The sequence below is a fragment of the Coloeus monedula genome, assembly GCF_965178545.1.
Source record: "Coloeus monedula genome assembly, chromosome: 5".
Lineage (NCBI taxonomy): Eukaryota > Metazoa > Chordata > Aves > Passeriformes > Corvidae > Coloeus > Coloeus monedula.
In genome coordinates this window covers 73,533,735-73,550,023 of record NC_138785.1, presented here as the reverse complement: position 1 = coordinate 73,550,023, position 16,289 = coordinate 73,533,735, and the positions used below count along the sequence as shown (strand labels likewise).

Below are 16,289 nucleotides of genomic sequence, written 5' to 3'. Positions count from 1 at the left end.
TGCTCGTTTTAGGGGTCCCGGTGTGGGTTCATTTTGGGGTGCCGGAGGTTCCTTTTTGGGGTCCTGAGGGTTCATTTTGGGGTGCTGTGGGGGTCATTTTGGGGTGCTGGGGCTAATTTTGGGGTGCTCGTTTTAGGGGTCCCGGGGGGCTCCTTTTGGGGCGGTGTGGGTTCATTTTGGGGTGCCGGAGGTTCCTTTTTGGGATCCTGGGGCTCCTTTTGGGGTGCTGGGGGCTCCGTTTTGGGGGTGCTGTGGGGTTCATTTTGGGGTCCTGGGGGCTCATTTTGGGGTGCTCGTTTTAGGGGTCCCGGTGTGGGTTCATTTTGGGGTGCCGGAGGTTCCTTTTTGGGGTCATGGGGGGCTCATTTTGGGGTGCTGTGGGGGTTTCGGTTTAGGGGTCCTGGAGCTCATTTTGGGGTGGTGTGGGTTCATTTTGGGGTCCCGGGGCTCATTTTGGGGTGCTCGTTTTAGGGGTGCCGGGGGGTCCCTTTTGGGGCGGTGTGGGTTCATTTTGGGGTCCTGGGGGGTTCATTTTGGGGTGCTGGGGTTCCTTTTTTGGGGTTCTGAGGCGCTCCTTTTGGGGTTCTGGGGCGCTCCTTTTGGGGTCCCGGGGGTTCCTTTTTGGGGTGCCAGAGGTTCCTTTTTGGGGTTTCTGGGGGGTTCAGTTTTGGGTGCTGGGGGCTCCTTTTGGGGGTCGTGGGGCTCATTTTGTGGTGCTGGGGGGTTTCTTTTTGGGGTTTCTGGGGGGTTCCTTTTTTGGGGTTTCTGGGACGCTCCTTTTGGGGTTTCCGGGGGTTCCTTTTTGGGGTGCCGGGGGTTCCTTTTTTGGGGTTTCTGGGGGTTTCCTTTTTGGGTGCTGAGGCGCTCCTTTTGGGGTTCTGGGGCGCTCCTTTTGGGGTGCCGGGGGTTCCTTTTTGGGGTCCCGGGGGTTCCTTTTTGGGGTGCCGGAGGTTCCTTTTTGGGGTTTCTGGGGAGTTCATTTTTGGGCGCCGGAGATTCCTTTTTTGGGGTCCCGGGGCTCCTTTTGGGGTGCTGGGGGTTCGTTTTTTGGGGTTTCTGGGGGGTTCATTTTGGGGTGCTGAGGCGCTCCTTTTGGGGTTCTGGGGGGCTCCTTTTGGGGTTTCTGGGGGGCTCCTTTTGGGGTTTCTGGGGGGTTCCTTTTGGGGTTCGTTTTGGGCTACTTTTGGGGTTCCCGGGGGCGGGGGGCGGTGCAGAAAAAGGGGGCAATGACACCCACACCCCACAGCACCCCATTCTTTTAGGGGTGCCCCTGATCCCCCAAAAATGAGACACCCCCCTCCTTTTGGGACCCCCCTGCATCACCCCAAAACTCAGCCTGGGTTTTAGGGGTTTTTTCCCCGTTTCTGGGGGTTTTTTTAAGGGATTTCCCCCCCCTTTTTGGGGTTATTTTAGGGATTTTCCCTCTTTTTGGTTTTTTTTTTAGGGAATTTTTCTCCCCTTTTTGGGGTTGTTTTTAGGATTTTTCCCCCCTTCTGGGTTTTTTTTTTTTAGGTGTTTTTTTCTCCTTTCTGGGTTTTTTTAAGGGATTTTTCCCCCTTTTTGGGGTTATTTTTAGGGAATTTTTTTCCACCTTTTCGGGGTTTTTTAGGGAATTTTTCTCCCCTTTTTGGGGTTGTTTTTAGGATTTTTCCCCCCTTCTGGGTTTTTTTTTTTTTAGGTGTTTTTTTCTCCTTTCTCGGTTTTTTTAAGGGATTTTCCCCCCTTTTGGGGTTACTTTAGGGGTTTTTTTTTCCCCTTTTGGGGGTTATTTTAGGGAATTTTTCCCCCATTTTTTGGGGGTTTTTTTGACTTTTTTAGGGATTTCCCCCCCTTTTTTTGTTTTTTTGAGGGTTTTTTTTTTAGGGCTTTTTTCCACCATTTTTTTGGTTTTTTGGGGGTTTTTTTTAGGGATTTCCCCCCCTTTTTTGGGGTTTTTTGGGGGGGGGCTTTTTTAGGGCTTTTTCCCCCCTTTTTTTGGTTTTTTGGGGGGTTTTTTAGGGCTTTTTTTCCCGTTTTTCGGGGTTTTGGGGTGGGGGGGTTGGGGGGGTTCTTTTAGGGCTTTTCCCCCCGTTTTTGTTGTTTTTTTGGTGTTTTTTTAGGGCATTTTTCCCCCCTTTTTTGTTGTTTTTTGGGGGGATTTCCCCCCCCTTTTGGGGTGTTATTTTTAGGGATTCTCCTTTCCCCTTTCCAGGGTTATTTTTGTCTTTTCCCGGTTCCACCCCGCAGCCCGTGGAGCTCCCGCCGGGAGCTGCCGGCCGATCCAGGCGTGACCAATTCCCAACCCCAAACCCCTCCCCAGTCCCCGCGGATGGGATTTTCCCAATCCCAAATCCCTCCCCAGTCCCCGCGGATGCGATTCCCAATCCCAAATCCCTCCCCAATCCCCGCGGATGGGATTTTCCCAATCCCAAATCCCTCCCCAGTCCCCGCGGATGCGATTCCCAATCCCAAATCCCTCCCCAAATCCCTCCCCGAATCCCTCCCCGAATCCCCCTGTCCGGAGCTTCCTCCCCTCCTTCCACCCCCAGCCCTGAGGTTTGCCCTCCTCATTCCCATTCCCACATTCCCATCCCCACTCCCATTCCCACATTCCCATCCCCATTCTCACTCCCATATTCCCATATTCCCATTCCCACATCCCCATTCCAACATTCCCATCCTCATCCCACATTCCCATCCCCACATTCCCACATTCCCATCCCCACTCCCATTCCCATTCCCATATTCCCACATTCCCACATTCCCACTCCCATCCCCATTCCCACATCCCCATTCCCACATCCCCATCCCCATTCTCATTCCAACATTCCCACTCCCATCCCCATTCCCATATTCCCATTCCCACATCCCCATTCCAACATTCCCATCCTCATCCCACATTCCCATCCCCATTCCCACATTCCCATTCCCACATTCCCATATTCCCATTCCCACATCCCCATCTCCATCCCCACCCCCATTCCCACATTCCCACATTCCCCCATTCCCATTCCCATCCCCATTCCCACATCCCCATCCCCATTCTCATTCCAACATTCCCACTCCCATCCCCATTCCCATATTCCCATTCCCACAGCCCCATTCCAACATTCCCATCCTCATCCCACATTCCCATTCCCACCCCCATTCCCTCTCCCATTCCCACATCCCCATCCACATTCCCATTCCCACTCCCATTCCCACATTCCCATCCCCATTCCCATATTCCCATTCCCACTCCCATTCCCATATTCCCATATTCCCATATTCCCATTCCCACCCCCCAGAGCTTTTCCCGGCCCTCCGGGTCTGGGGGAGCAGCCGGGAACGGGGCAGGGAGGGGTCCGGAAATGGGGGGATCAATCAGGATGGGGATGATCAATCAGGAGGGATTGGGATCAATCCGGGAGGATGGGGGATCAATCAGGAGGGATTGGGATCAATCAGGAGGAATTGGGATCAATCCGGGAGGATGGGGATCAATCAGGAGGGATTGGGATCAATCAGGAGGAATTGGGATCAATCCGGGAGGATGGGGATCAATCAGGAAGGATGGGGGTGATCAGGAGGGATTGGGATCAATCGGGAAGGACAGAAGTGATCAGGAGGGATTGGGATCAATCAGGGAGGATGGGAATGATCAGGAAATGGGGGATCAATCAGGAAGAGGGGGGGCAATCAGCAAGGAAGGGGAGATCAATCAAGAAGCAGCCAGGAAGGACGGGAGGATCAATCAGGAAGGATTGGGAGGGTGATCAGGAAGGAGGGGATCAATCAGCAAAAATGAGGGGATCAATCAGCGAAGATGGGGGGGGTCAATCACCGAGGCTGGGGCGGATCAATGACCCGGCATGGGCGGATCAATCCCCGGCACGGCGGGGCTCCCACGGGGCTCACCCGGGGCTCACTCGGGGCTCACCCGGGGCTCACCCGGGGCTCACCCGGGGCTCACTCGGGGCTCCCTCGGGGCTCTCACGGGGCTCCCGCGGGGCTCATCCCGCCGGGCCGGGCCGCAGCCGGTGCTCGGTGCCGGGGGCTCGGGGCGGCTCGGGGGGGCCCGGGCTCGCTGCTCACGCTCGGCCGCGCTGATGCGCTGCGACAGCCCCGGCGCGCTCGGAGCCTTCGCCCGCCCCGGCCGGAGCCTCCCGCGCTGCCGCCCGCCGCTCATTTGCTCCGTGTTGGGCCGCGGTTCACGCTCCGGTCAGCCCTGCCTGATCCCTCCTTCCCGCTCGTCCCGGGAAAGGTTTTCCTGTCAGCTCCGCTCAGCCCTGACGTGCTCCCCGAACCGTGAATGCACCGCAGCCGGGGAGCGGCCCTGCCAGCCCCGGGGGGGGGCGGCCGGGGAGGGGGCAGCGCCTGCCCGCATCATCCGCCGGCTGCGGGGGACCCGCTGACATCACCCCCGGCATGGGGGGACCCCGTCCCCACAGACCCCAAATCGCGGAGGGGACGGGGGGTGACACCCTCGAGGTGGGGGTGACAACCTCGAGGTGGGGGTGACGCTCCCGAGGTGGGGGTGACCACGCTCTGCGAGCCCCCCCCAGCTCGTTTTGGCTCCGGGGAGGGGTTTAGGGCACCCCCAAATCTTCTCGCCCGCCTCAGCAGCGCCCCAGGTGTCCCCCAGCGGTTTTGGGGGACCCCACAGACCCCAAACCGCGGAGGGAACAGGGGCGTGGCCGCGCTCTCCGAGCCTCCCCTGCTCGTTTTGGCTCCGGGAAGGGGTTTGGGGCACCCCATAAATCTTCTCGCCTGTCCCAGCAGCGCCCCAGGGCACCCCCAGCGCGGCCCCGTGTGGGTTTGGGGGATCCCAGGATGAGGGGAGCAGATCCCCCTCGTGGCTCTGGCTCTGGGATTTGGGGTCTGGGAGGAGGGGACGGGGTTACCCCATGGATTTGGGGTGCTCCCCATCCCTTCACCTCTGCTCCATCTCCTGCCCCTCTCCCCATCACTTGTGGGGTGTCCAGGACACCCCGCTTGCCCTCGGTGAGGGTTCAGGGGTTCCATCTCCCCTCGGGTGGGATTTTGGGGTCTCTCTCCCCTCGGTGGGGGTTCGGGGGTCCCGTGTCCCCTCAGCCACGGTTTGGGGGTCCCGTGTCCCTTGGATGGGGTTTCGGGGGTCCCGTGTCCCCTCGGTGAGGATTTGGGGCTCCTGTGTCCTCTCAGCCACGGTTTGGGGGTCCCGTGTCCCCTCGGTGGGGATTTGGGGCTCCCGTGTCCTCTCAGCCGCGGTTCGGGGCTCCGGTGCCGCCGCCCCTCGCTGCGGGACACGGGCGGGGCGGCAGCGCGTCCTCGTCCCCCCGAGCCCCCCGTGGGGTTGGGGGGTGCTGGGGTCACCTTGTGAGGGGTCACAGCACCCCCGACCCCTCCCCAGGGCCACGGGGGCTGCGAGGGGACCGGGACCATCCCCAGCGGTGACCCCAAAGCAGCGCCGGGAGCGGGGCCGGGGGAGGAAACTGAGGCACGGGGAGGTGGAGGGAGGGGGGAGCTGTTCCAGAGGGTTCCGGGGGGGATTTCTCCCCCCCACCCCCCCACTCCTCCTCATTGCCGGGAATAATATCAATTAATAGCAATTAGGGATGCACCGATCAGCTTTAACGAGCGGCGCCCCTCGGCTCCTGCCCTCTGCCCCCCGTTAATGCCCCCCCCGTGACCCCATTAAGGCTCTGCCCCAAGGGAGGGGCTCCGCGGCCCCATTCCCGCCCCATTCCCTGATCCCGATCCCACTCCCCGGGAGCGGGATCCCCACTCTGTGGGGGGTGGTGTGCTGAGTCGGCAAAATGGCTTTGGGGTGGAGTGGGGGATTTGGGGTGGGACGGGGTGGGGGGTCCAGCCCGGTGGTGATGGGCACCCACTCGGGTCTGTCCCTGTTCTCAACCCCATTCCCATCCTGGACTCATCCATAGCCCCTTTCCCACCCCCATTCCTATTTTTATTCCTGTTCCCGTTCCCGTTCCCGTTCCCATCCCTTTCCCTATCCCTGATCCCATCCTCATCCCTATTCCCATCCCTATCCCCCATCCCTGTCCCTGTTCCTGTCCCCATCCGTGTCCCTCCCCATCCATATCCCTATTCCCATCCCCATCCTCATCCCTGTCCCCATCCACGTCCCTATCCCTGCCCCATTCCCATCTCCACCCCCATCTCCATCCCTATTCCCATTCCCTGTCCCTGTTCCCATTCCCACTTCCATCCCCATTCCCATTCCCACTCCCATTCCCTGTCCCTATCCCTATCCCCATTCCCATTCCCATTCCCATTCCCACTCCCACTCCCATTCCCTGTCCCTATCCCTATCCCCATTCCCATTCCCATTCCCATTCCCATTCCCATCCCCATTCCCATCCCCATTCCCTGCCCCACTCCCATTCCCTGTCCCTGTCCCCATTCCCATTCCCATCCCCACTCCCATTCCCTGTCCCTGTCCCTGTCCCCATTCCCATCCCCATCCCCATTCCCACTCCCATCCCCACTCCCATTCCCTGTCCCTGCCTCCGGCCGGCACAGCCCCAGCGCGGGCGGGCGGGCCGGGGTCTCCGTGGGTGGACACCGGTGACATTCCCTGACGGAAAGGTCACGGGCACATCCCGGAGCTCGGCCCCGACCCTCAGAGCCGCGGCGGCTCCGTGGATACGCGAGAGCCCCCGGGATGCGCCGGAGCCACCGGTGTCCCCAGGGCCACCAGCCCGGAGTAGCCGGGACCCAACACCGTCACCTGCCAGTCCCATTCCCAGCCCCGATCCTCCCGTTCCCGTCTGGAATTCACCTCCACGTCCCCTCCGACCCTGGAGTGTGGAGTGGGATGGATGGAGGGATGGATGGATGGAGGGATGGATGGATGGATGGATGGATGGATGGATGGAGGGATGGAGGGATGGATGGATGGATCCATGGAGGGATGGATGGATGGATGGATGGAGCAAAGAAGGGATAAAGGGATGAAGGGATGGAGGGACAGAGGAGTGGACACTGAGTTGGATGAATGGATGCAAGAATAGGAGGATGGATGGAGGGATGGATGGAGGGATGGACGGACAGACGGATGGATGGATGGATGGATGGATGGATGGATGGATGGATGGATGGATGGATGGATGGATGGATGGATGGATGGACGGACAAGCGGACAGATGGATGGACTCTGGCAATGGGACAGACAGCACCTACCGCACAGCCGGAATCTCTGGCAGCAGGGTGGGGTTCCGGAGCTGGAGGGAAGCAACCGGACACAGGGAAGGACACATGGACAGGCCGCATTCCCTGCATCCCGTCTCTCCTGGGCCATCCCTTGTCCCGGTACCGCTGGCACGGATGTGTCCACATGCGGTGCCAGATTGCACCGGGCACCGCCATGGCTCCAGCACCGCCGGGATGGGGACGGGTCCGGAATCATCCACTCGGGATGGGCACCCCAAATCCAGTCCCAAAGGCTGCCCAGCCACGGAGCAATCGCCCACCTCATCCCATCCCACCCCATTCCCGTTTCTCCGCTCACCATCTTCTTCTTCCAGCCAGGATGCCCCCGGCACGTCCCCAGCACCGCTCCGAGCCCGGCTCAGCGGCAGCGCGATGGATCCAGAGCCCGGAATTTAACCCAGTTCCCCCAAAATCCGTGCTTCCACATGGAACGGAGCCGTTCCTGGCTGGGCCTTCTTCCCTCCTTTCCCAGCCGGATCCGGCGTGGCTCCGACACCCGCGGGATGTTCCGCGGATGGAGCGGGGATGAGCTCGGCATAAGGGAGGGGCTCAGCCGGGGTTTGGGGGCTCAGCCGGGGTTTGGGGGCTCAGCCCAGCTCCCCTCGTGTCCCCTCTCCGTCCCGGTGCCCTCGCTCGCTGTCCCCGCGCCCACCCGGAACCCACGGCAGCTCCGGCGATGGAGCCCAGGTGTCTCTGGAGCGTTCCCGGCTCCCGCACCCCATTCCCGGGGTGGGATCCGCTGCCCAGAGCCCCCCCTAAATCCCCGTGTCTTACCCCGCGCCTCCCACGGGCCCCCGCTTCCATCCCGATGGGGATGGGGACACGGGCAGGGCACCCTGGGGACCGCCGGCCTCCCGGTGCTCGTGGCCGAGCGGGTGGCGGGGTGCGCTCGGGGCACTCCCGGCACGGCCCCGGCGTCCCCTCGGTGCCGAGGGTGGCAGCGGGGACATCGCTGTCCCCACGGCCCGGGCCTGCTGGGACGCGGCGGCCCCGCGGACTCACCGGCAGCTCCCGGCCCGCGGCGGCTCCGCTCCAACTTTGGCACAAGTTGAGGAAAAGGCGGCGGGTGCCGTCCCCGCTGTCCCCGCTGTCCCCAGACAGGCTGGTGCCACCGGGATTTAATGAGGGCACGAGGGCGGTGGGCTCAGGGGCTGCACACGCCGCGCCTTAACCCTTCCCCTGCCGCGGCCTCCCCCGGCTTTGGGGGAGCCGGGCTCACTCCTCCCAACCTCCCCCCGGAACCCCTCCAGGCTGGAAAACAGGGATCATCCCGAGGGTCTCCATGCGCGGGGCGGGGCGGTCACAGCCCCGACGAGGAGGTGACATATGGGACGTGCTGGATGTCACACCCACTCCCCTGAAGGGCTGGGGGGAGCCGATCCCAGTCATGGGCCGGCTGGGTCCCCATCCCGATAGATCCGCAGTGTCCCCATCCCGATAGATCCAGTGTCCCCATCGTGACAGATCCAGTGTCCCCATCCCGATAAATCCACAGTGTCCCCATCCCGACAGATCCAGTGTCCCCATCCTGACAGCTCCACAGTGTCCCCATCGTGACAGATCCAGTGTCCCCATTCCAGCTGCTCCGCAGTGTCCCCATCCCAGTGTCCCCGGACCAGGGGACCCCCGGTATCAGCGATGTGGCCGTGCCAGGTGTGGGATGTGGGATTTGCTATTTGGGATGGCCTGGCCGGTGGGAAGGAGTCCATGTCCTTGCTGGGCCATCTGTCCCCTCCTCCGGCCTCTGTGCCATTGTCCCCAGCTGGGGACAGCCCCTCCTGCTCCTCCTGCTTGTGGCACATTGACACCTTCTCTGTCTGTTCTGGTGTGCCCAGCCCTCCATCCATCCATCCCTCCATCCATCCATCCATGGATCCATCCCTCCATCCATCCCTCCATCCATCCATGGATCCATCCGTCCCTCCACCCCTCCATCCTTCCATCCCTTCATCCACGGATCCATCCCTCCATCCATCCATCCATCCATCCATCCATCCATCCATCCATCCATCCCCCTCTCCCTTCACCTCTCCCATCCCTCCCCCTTCCCTCTCCCCCTGCCTACCCTCCCCTCCACCCTCTCTCCCTCCCCTCCATCCATCCGTCCCCTCCATCTGTCCCTCCGTCCCTCCCTCTCCCGGGGGGCCGGGGGCAGTGCCGGGACACGCGGCTGTCACCCGCTGCCATCACCGCCACCTCTGTCACTGTCACCTCTGTCACCGTCACCTCTGTCCCCCGCCGAGCGCCCGCGGGCCCGACCCGGCCTCAGCTGCGGCCTCGCCGCCCCCGGGGAGGGGGGGAGATCCGGCAGAGCCCCCGCGCCCCCCACCCGCGGGGAGGGACACGCGTGGGAGGGGACAGAGGGGACACCGGGGACACGGACACCGAGGGGAGCGGGCGTGGCTGGGGACAGGGGGACCCCCTTTGCTCGGGGGTGTCCAGGGTTGGTGGTGGGGGATGTGTCACGGGTGGGTGCCTGGGGCTCTGTCACGGGTGGGTTCAGGGGGATTTGTCACAGGTGGGGTTTGAGGGCTCTGTCACGGGTGGGTTCAGTGGGATTTGGGGGGATTTATCACTCGTGGGTGCCCGGGGCTCTGTCACGGGTGGGCTCGGGAGGGTTTGGGGGGATTTGTCACGGGTGTGGTTTGGGGGCTCTGTCACGGGTGGGTTCAGGGGGATTTGGGGGGATTTCTCACGGCTGGCTTCCCGTGTGGGGCCGGCCGGAGGACGCGTGGGGCAGCGCCTTGAGCGTGTCCGTGGGCTCAGCGCTGTGCCGAGAGCGGGGCCGTGCCGCGGGTGGGGTCCCGGTGCCATCGCGGGGCTCCCGGGAGGGGACGGAGGGGGGGACCGGCAGGGACAGAAGGACCCGGGGCGGGCAGGGGGCGGAGCCAGCGCGGGGGGCGTGGCCATAGGCGGGGCATGGTGCACGTGTGACGTCATATATGTAAATGAGCGACGGTGGGCGGAGCCGCCTCATAGGCGCTGCTGCGAGTAACGCCCGCGGTGGGCGTGGCAATGGGCGTGGTCATGAGCCATAAATGGCAGTGGGCGTGTCCCTCGCTGTGGCCACGCCCCCGGGCGGGGTCGGTGGCGGCCGCAATGGCGTCGCTGTTCGGTGGCGTGGAGGGGTGAGGGGTCACGCCGCGGGCGGGGCGGCTCCGCGGGGCTCCGCAGCCCCCGCACCCCCATCCCGGGGTGGGGAGGGGCTGCAGGAGGACCCCCGCTCCCTGATCCGGTACCCCCATCCCGGGGTGGGGAGGGGCTGCAGCAGGACCCCCGCTCCCCGATCCGGTACCCCCATCCCGGGGTGGGGAGGGGCTGCAGCAGGACCCCCGCTCCCCGATCCGGTGCCCCCATCCCGGGGTGGGGAGGAAGGGCGGGGGGGGCAGCCGGGGTGGGTCCATCGGCGTCCCCCTCCATCGGGGGACAGCGGGGGTGGGTGGGGGTCAGCACCCCCTATTTTAGGTGCCCCCCATCCCGGCTCTGTCCCCAAGGGGAGATGCAGGGGGGGCTATGGGGTGGCGCTGGCAGTGTCCCCCCCCTCTCTCCGCAGCGGGGCCACCCACTCCAGGGTGGTGTTGGTGTCCGGTGATGGCCAAATCCTGGTCGAGACCGAGGGACCCTGCACCAACCACTGGGTGAGCTGGGGGACAGCCCTGTCCCCAGGGGAGGGGGGGACAGGACACGGGGAAGGGGGTGTGGGACGTGGAGCGGGATTGGGACATGGAGCGGGATTGGGGACACGGAGGGGGATAAGGGACATGGAGCAGGATTTGGGACATGGAGCGGGATAGGGACATGGAGTGGGGATTTGGGACACGGAGCGGGATAGGGACATGGAGCAGGATTGGGGACACAGAGGGGGATTGGGACACAGAGCCGGGTAGGGGACACACAGTGGGGTTTGGGACACGGAGGGGGATTGGGACACGGAGCAGGATAAGGGACATGGAGTGGGATAAAGGACATTGTCTGGGGTTTGGGACAGGGCGCGGGATAGGGGACACGGAGCTGGGTAGGGGACACGGAGTGGGGTTTGGGACACGGAGCCGGGTTTGGGACACGGAGCCGGGTTTGGGACACACAGCGGAGTTTGGGACACGGAGCCGGGTTTGGGACACAGCGGGGTTTGGGGACACAGAGCGGGACTGGGGACATGGAGTGGGGATTTGGGACACGAGGGGGATTGGGACACGGAGCAGGGTTTGGGACACGGAGCCGGGTTTGGGACACACAGCGGGGTTTGGGACACGGAGCGGGGTAGGGGACACGGACTGGGGTTTGGGACATGGAGGGGGATTGGGACACGGAGCGGGATTGGGGACACAGAGTGGGACTGGGGACATGGAGTGGGGATTTGGGACATGGAGCGGGATTGGGACACGGAGCGGGATTGGGACATGGACTGGGGTTTGGGACACAGGGCGGGGCTGTTCCCGGTTGTCCCCAAACTCGCGGCCCTGCCGCACTGCCCCCCCACCCCCCCCACCCCAAAACCCGCGCGGGGCTCCCCGGGCTGGAGCCTGGGGTGACGGGGGGTGGCTTTAGGGTGTCCCCCCGCCCCCGCCGCAGCTCATCGGCTCCGAGCAGTGCCTGGAGAGGATCGAGCGCATGGTCAGCGAGGCCAAGAGCAAAGCGGGCGCCGACCCGCGGGTCCCGCTGCGCTCGCTGGTGAGGCCCCCGCGCCGTCCCCGAGCCCCCGGCACCCCTCCCGGGGGTCGCAGCGGGGCTCACCGGGACCCTCGGCGGGGCAGGGGCTGTCGCTGAGCGGCGGCGACCAGCGGGACGCCATCGGGAAGCTGACGGAGGAGCTGCACCGGCGCTTCCCGCACCTCAGCCAGAGCTACTTCATCACCACCGACGCCATGGGCGCCATGGCCACGGCCACGGACCACGGTGGGGACAGCACCGGGGACAGCCCGCGGGTGTCCCCCGCACGATGACAACCCCGCGGGTGTCACCCGAGCGCCTGGATGTCCCCCCTCCCCGCTGCAGGTGGCATCGTGCTGATCGCCGGCACCGGCTCCAACTGCAAACTCATCAACCCCGACGGCTCCGAGACGGGCTGCGGGGGCTGGGGCCACATGATGGGCGACGAAGGCTCCGGTGAGGGGGGGTTGGGGACATCGAGGAGGGGGTGACCCCGCTGCTGACCCCGCTGCTGACCCCGCTGCTGACCACGGCCACCCCGCAGCGTACTGGATCGCCCACCAGGCCGTGAAGATGGTGTTCGACTGCATGGACAACCTGGAGGTGCCGCCCCACGACGTCGGCTACGTCCGGCAGGCCATGTTCGACTACTTCCAGGTGCTGCTGGGGGGGCTTTGGGGTGGGTGTCGGGGTCCTACGAAGGGTTTGGGATTGGTGTTGGGGTCCTGGAGAGGCTTTGGGATGGGTGTTGGGGTCCTGGGAGAAGGCTGGAATGGGTATTGGGGTTCTAGGGAGGCTTTGGGATGGGTGTTGGGGTTCTAGGGGGGCTTTGGGATGGGTGTTGGGGTCCTGGAGAGGCTTTGGGATGGGTGTCGGGGTCCTGGGAGAAGGCTGGAATGGATATTAGGGTCCTGGAGAGGCTTTGGGATGGGTGTTGGGGTCCTATGAGGGGTTTGGGGTTGGTGTTGGGGTCCTGGAGAGGCTTTGGGATGGGTGTTGGGGTCCTATGAGGGGTTTGGGGTTGGTGTTGGGGTCCTGGAGAGGCTTTGGGATGGGTATTGGGGTTCTACAGGGGTTCTGGGATTGGTGTTGGGGTCCTGGAAGGGGCTTTTGGAGGGGTATTGGGGTTCTAGGGGGTGCTTTGGGATGGGTATTGGGGTCCTACGAGGGGTTCTGGGATGGGTGTCAGAGTCTGGAGGGGCTGTGGGATCAGCGTCGAGGTCCTGGAAGGGTTTTGGGATGGGTAGTGGGGTCCTGGGTGGGTTTTGGGATGGGTGTTGGGGTTCTAGGAGGGGTTTTGGGATGGGTATTGGGGTCCTACAGGGGTTCTGGGATTGGTGTTGGGGTCCTGGAAGGGGCTTTTGGATGGGTATTGGGGTCCTAGGGGGGCTTTGGGATGGGTATCAAGGTCCTGGAAGGGCTTTGGGATGAGCATCAGGGTCTGAGGGCTCTCTGGGCTGTGTTTTGGGGTCGGGGGGGGGTCTCTGTGCTGTGTGCCAGGATCCGGGGGCGCTCCCAGCTGCACGTGGGACATTGGGGTGCCCAGGAGGGCTCACGGGGGGGACCCCAGGACTCACCCGTGGGTCCCGCTGCCCCCCGACCCCACAGATCTCGGACAGGATGGGGCTCCTGACCCACCTCTACAGCACCTTCGAGAAGTCCAAATTCGCGGGATTTTGCCAGAAACTGGCGGAGGGTACGGAAACCCCTTCGCGGGGAGTGTCCCCCTGTCCCTGTCACCTCCCTGTCACCCCCTTGTCACCCTGCCTGTCCCTGTCACCCCCCGCCCTTGTCACCCCCTGTCCCTGTCACCCCCATCCCTGTCACCCCCTGTCCCTGTCACCCCCCTGTCCCTGTCACCCCCCCTGTCCCTGTCACACCCCTGTCCCGGTCACCCCCTTGTCACCTCCCTGTCACCCCCCTGTCCCTCCCGCTGCCACTCCCCGCTCTCTGCCCCGGCTGCACCTTGTCCCCCGCCCGCTGTGCCCTCCTCGGGGCTGTGCCCTCCTCGGGGCGGTGCCACCGCGGTGGCACACGGCAGAGAACCTTGTCCCCCTGTCCCCGTGTCCCCATGTCCCCCTGTCCCCGTGTCCCCGTGTCCCCCTGTCCCCGTGTCCGTATGTCTCCATGTCCCCGTGTCCCCATGTCCCCCTGTCCCCATGTCCCCGTGTCCCCGTGTCCCCCTGTCCCCGTGTCCCCGTGTCCCCATGTCCCCCTGTCCCCATGTCCCCGTGTCCCCGTGTCCCCGTGTCCCCCTGTCCCCATGTCCCCCTGTCCCCATGTCCCCATGTCCCCGTGTCCCCGTGTCCCCGTGTCCCCATGTCCCCATGTCCCCGTGTCCCCCTGTCCCCGTGTCCCCGTGTCCCCGTGTCCCCGTGTCCCCGTGTCCCCCTGTCCCCGTGTCCCCATGTCCCCGTGTCCCCGTGTCCCCGTGTCCCCCTGTCCCCATGTCCCCGTGTCCCCCTGTCCCCCTGTCCCCGTGTCCCCATGTCCCCCTGTCCCCGTGTCCCCGTGTCCCCGTGTCCCCCTGTCCCCGTGTCCCCATGCCACCCCAGGTGCCCAGCTCGGGGACCCGCTGTGCTGCCACATCTTCACCAAGGCGGGCGAGGTCCTGGCTCGCCACGTGGTCGCCGTGCTGCCCAAAATCGACCAGGTGAGAGCTCCCCGGGGGTGGCACCGGCGGGAGGTGACACCGTGCCCGTGTCCCCTGCTGATGGTGCCGCCCCTGCAGACGCTGTTCCTGGGCGAGCTGGGGCTGCCCATCGTGTGCGTGGGCTCGGTGTGGAACAGCTGGGAGCGGATGCAGGCGGGTGAGCGCGGGGACGCCGCGTCCGGGACGGGGCTTTGGGGTTTGTTTGTAGGGTCCCCCCATAACCCTCCCCCGATGTCGCGGATGTCGCAGGGTTCATCCAGGTGCTGGCGCAGGCGCGGGACGAGGCTCCGGGCGGCGTTTTCTCGGGGTTCAGCCTCCTGAAGCTGAAGCGCTCGTCGGCGCTGGGCGCGGCGCGGCTCGGAGCGGGCCGGGCGGGGCTGGCGCTGCCGCTGGAGCGCGCCGGGAGCGCCGAGGTGTTCTACACACACCGGTTCTGAGCACCGGAGAGAGCCGGGAACGGGCGGGGTGCGTGCGGGGAGAGGGTGCGGTGGGTGTGGGGTGTGGGCGGCTGGGGGGGTGTGGGATTAGGATTCGGATTGGGAATGGGATTAAGGTTGGAATTGGGAATGGGAATGGGATTGGGTGTGGGAGTGGGATTGGGAATGGGAATGGGATTGGGTGTGGGAGTGGGAGTGGGATTGGGAATGGGATTGGGTGTGGGAGTGGGATTAGGAATGGGAATGGCATTGGGAATGGGATTGGGTGTGGGAGTGGGAGTGGGATTGGGATTAGGAATGGGGATGGGAATGGGATTGGGTGTGGGAGTGGGAATGGGATTGGGATTAGGAATGGGGATGGGAATGGGATTGGGTGTGGGAGTGGGAATGGGATTGGGATTAGGAATGGGGATGGGATTGGGAAAGGGAATGGGAATGGGTGTGGGAATGGGAGTGGGAATGGGAATGGGAGTGGGAATGGGATCAGGAATGGGATGGGGATCAGGAATGGGATTGGGATTGGGAATAAGGATGGAAATGGGAATACGGATGGGAATGGGATTGGGAATGGGATTGGGAATGGGAATGAGATTGGGATTGGGAATGGAATCATGAATGGGATTGGGAATGAGATTGGGATCAGGAATGGGAACGGGATTGGGAATGGGAATGAGATTGGGAATGGGATTCGGAATGGGATTGGGAATAGGATTGGGATTAAGATCGGGAATGGGATTAGGAATGGGATTGGGGAGAGCTCTGGACCCAAGGAAAAGCTGGAAGAGCAGGAACGAGGCCGCCTGAGGGCAGTGCCAGGGTGGGGGAGATGCCAAAGGTCGGGATCAGGGCTGGGACATCCCCGGCTTGGGAACGGCCCCGGGAACAGCCCCGGAGCTGCCGGAGCGGCTTTTGGGGCCAAATTCCCTTCAAAAAGAGCGGGAAGAACCAAAAAACCGGGAAAAAGCCTTTTAGGGATCTTTTCACCTGGAATCAGCAGTGCCAAAAGCGCCCAGGAAATCCCGGCCATGGCTGGAAAACCCCGGGAGCTTTTCCAGAAGGGGAAATGTGGGATGCGACTCCAAAGCCACCGGGAATCACCGGGAATCACCGGGATCATCGGGATCATCAGGATCACCGGGAATCACCGGGAAGGGGCGGGGCGGCCAAAGCTTCTCCTGGAGACGCCGCAGTTTTCCAAGGAAAACTCCGGCTCCGCCCCCTTCCCGAAAAAACCCAAAAAAACCCCAAGGATCGAGTTGATTTGGGATAACGCCTCGTCCCAAATTCCCAGCACGTGGAGGAATGGGGGAGGGGAAGGAGGGAATGGGGGGGAAAATTCCAAGGGAAAACGGGAAAAGGAGGAGGGGGAAGTGTGG

The 16,289-nt window shown here is 63.6% G+C and overlaps 1 protein-coding gene across 2 annotated transcripts; it reads left to right on the top strand.

The window, feature by feature from the left end:
- The first annotated feature begins 10,256 nt into the window (after positions 1-10,256).
- NAGK (N-acetylglucosamine kinase) lies at positions 10,257-16,034 on the top strand. 2 transcript variants are annotated; one of them, XM_082281464.1, is made up of 11 exons: positions 10,257-10,301; positions 10,727-10,811; positions 11,746-11,844; positions 11,928-12,069; positions 12,169-12,279; positions 12,368-12,480; positions 13,432-13,519; positions 14,379-14,476; positions 14,555-14,633; positions 14,726-14,941; positions 15,908-16,034. In XM_082281464.1, exons 1-10 carry the CDS (start codon positions 10,273-10,275, stop codon positions 14,911-14,913), a joined length of 1,032 nt encoding a protein of 343 aa, XP_082137590.1. In that variant the 5' UTR covers positions 10,257-10,272; the 3' UTR covers positions 14,914-14,941; positions 15,908-16,034. The 2 variants fall into 2 exon arrangements, with proteins under 2 accessions (XP_082137590.1, XP_082137591.1); XM_082281465.1 differs by having other exon boundaries at positions 15,911-16,013.
- Positions 16,035-16,289: the final 255 nt, after the last annotated feature.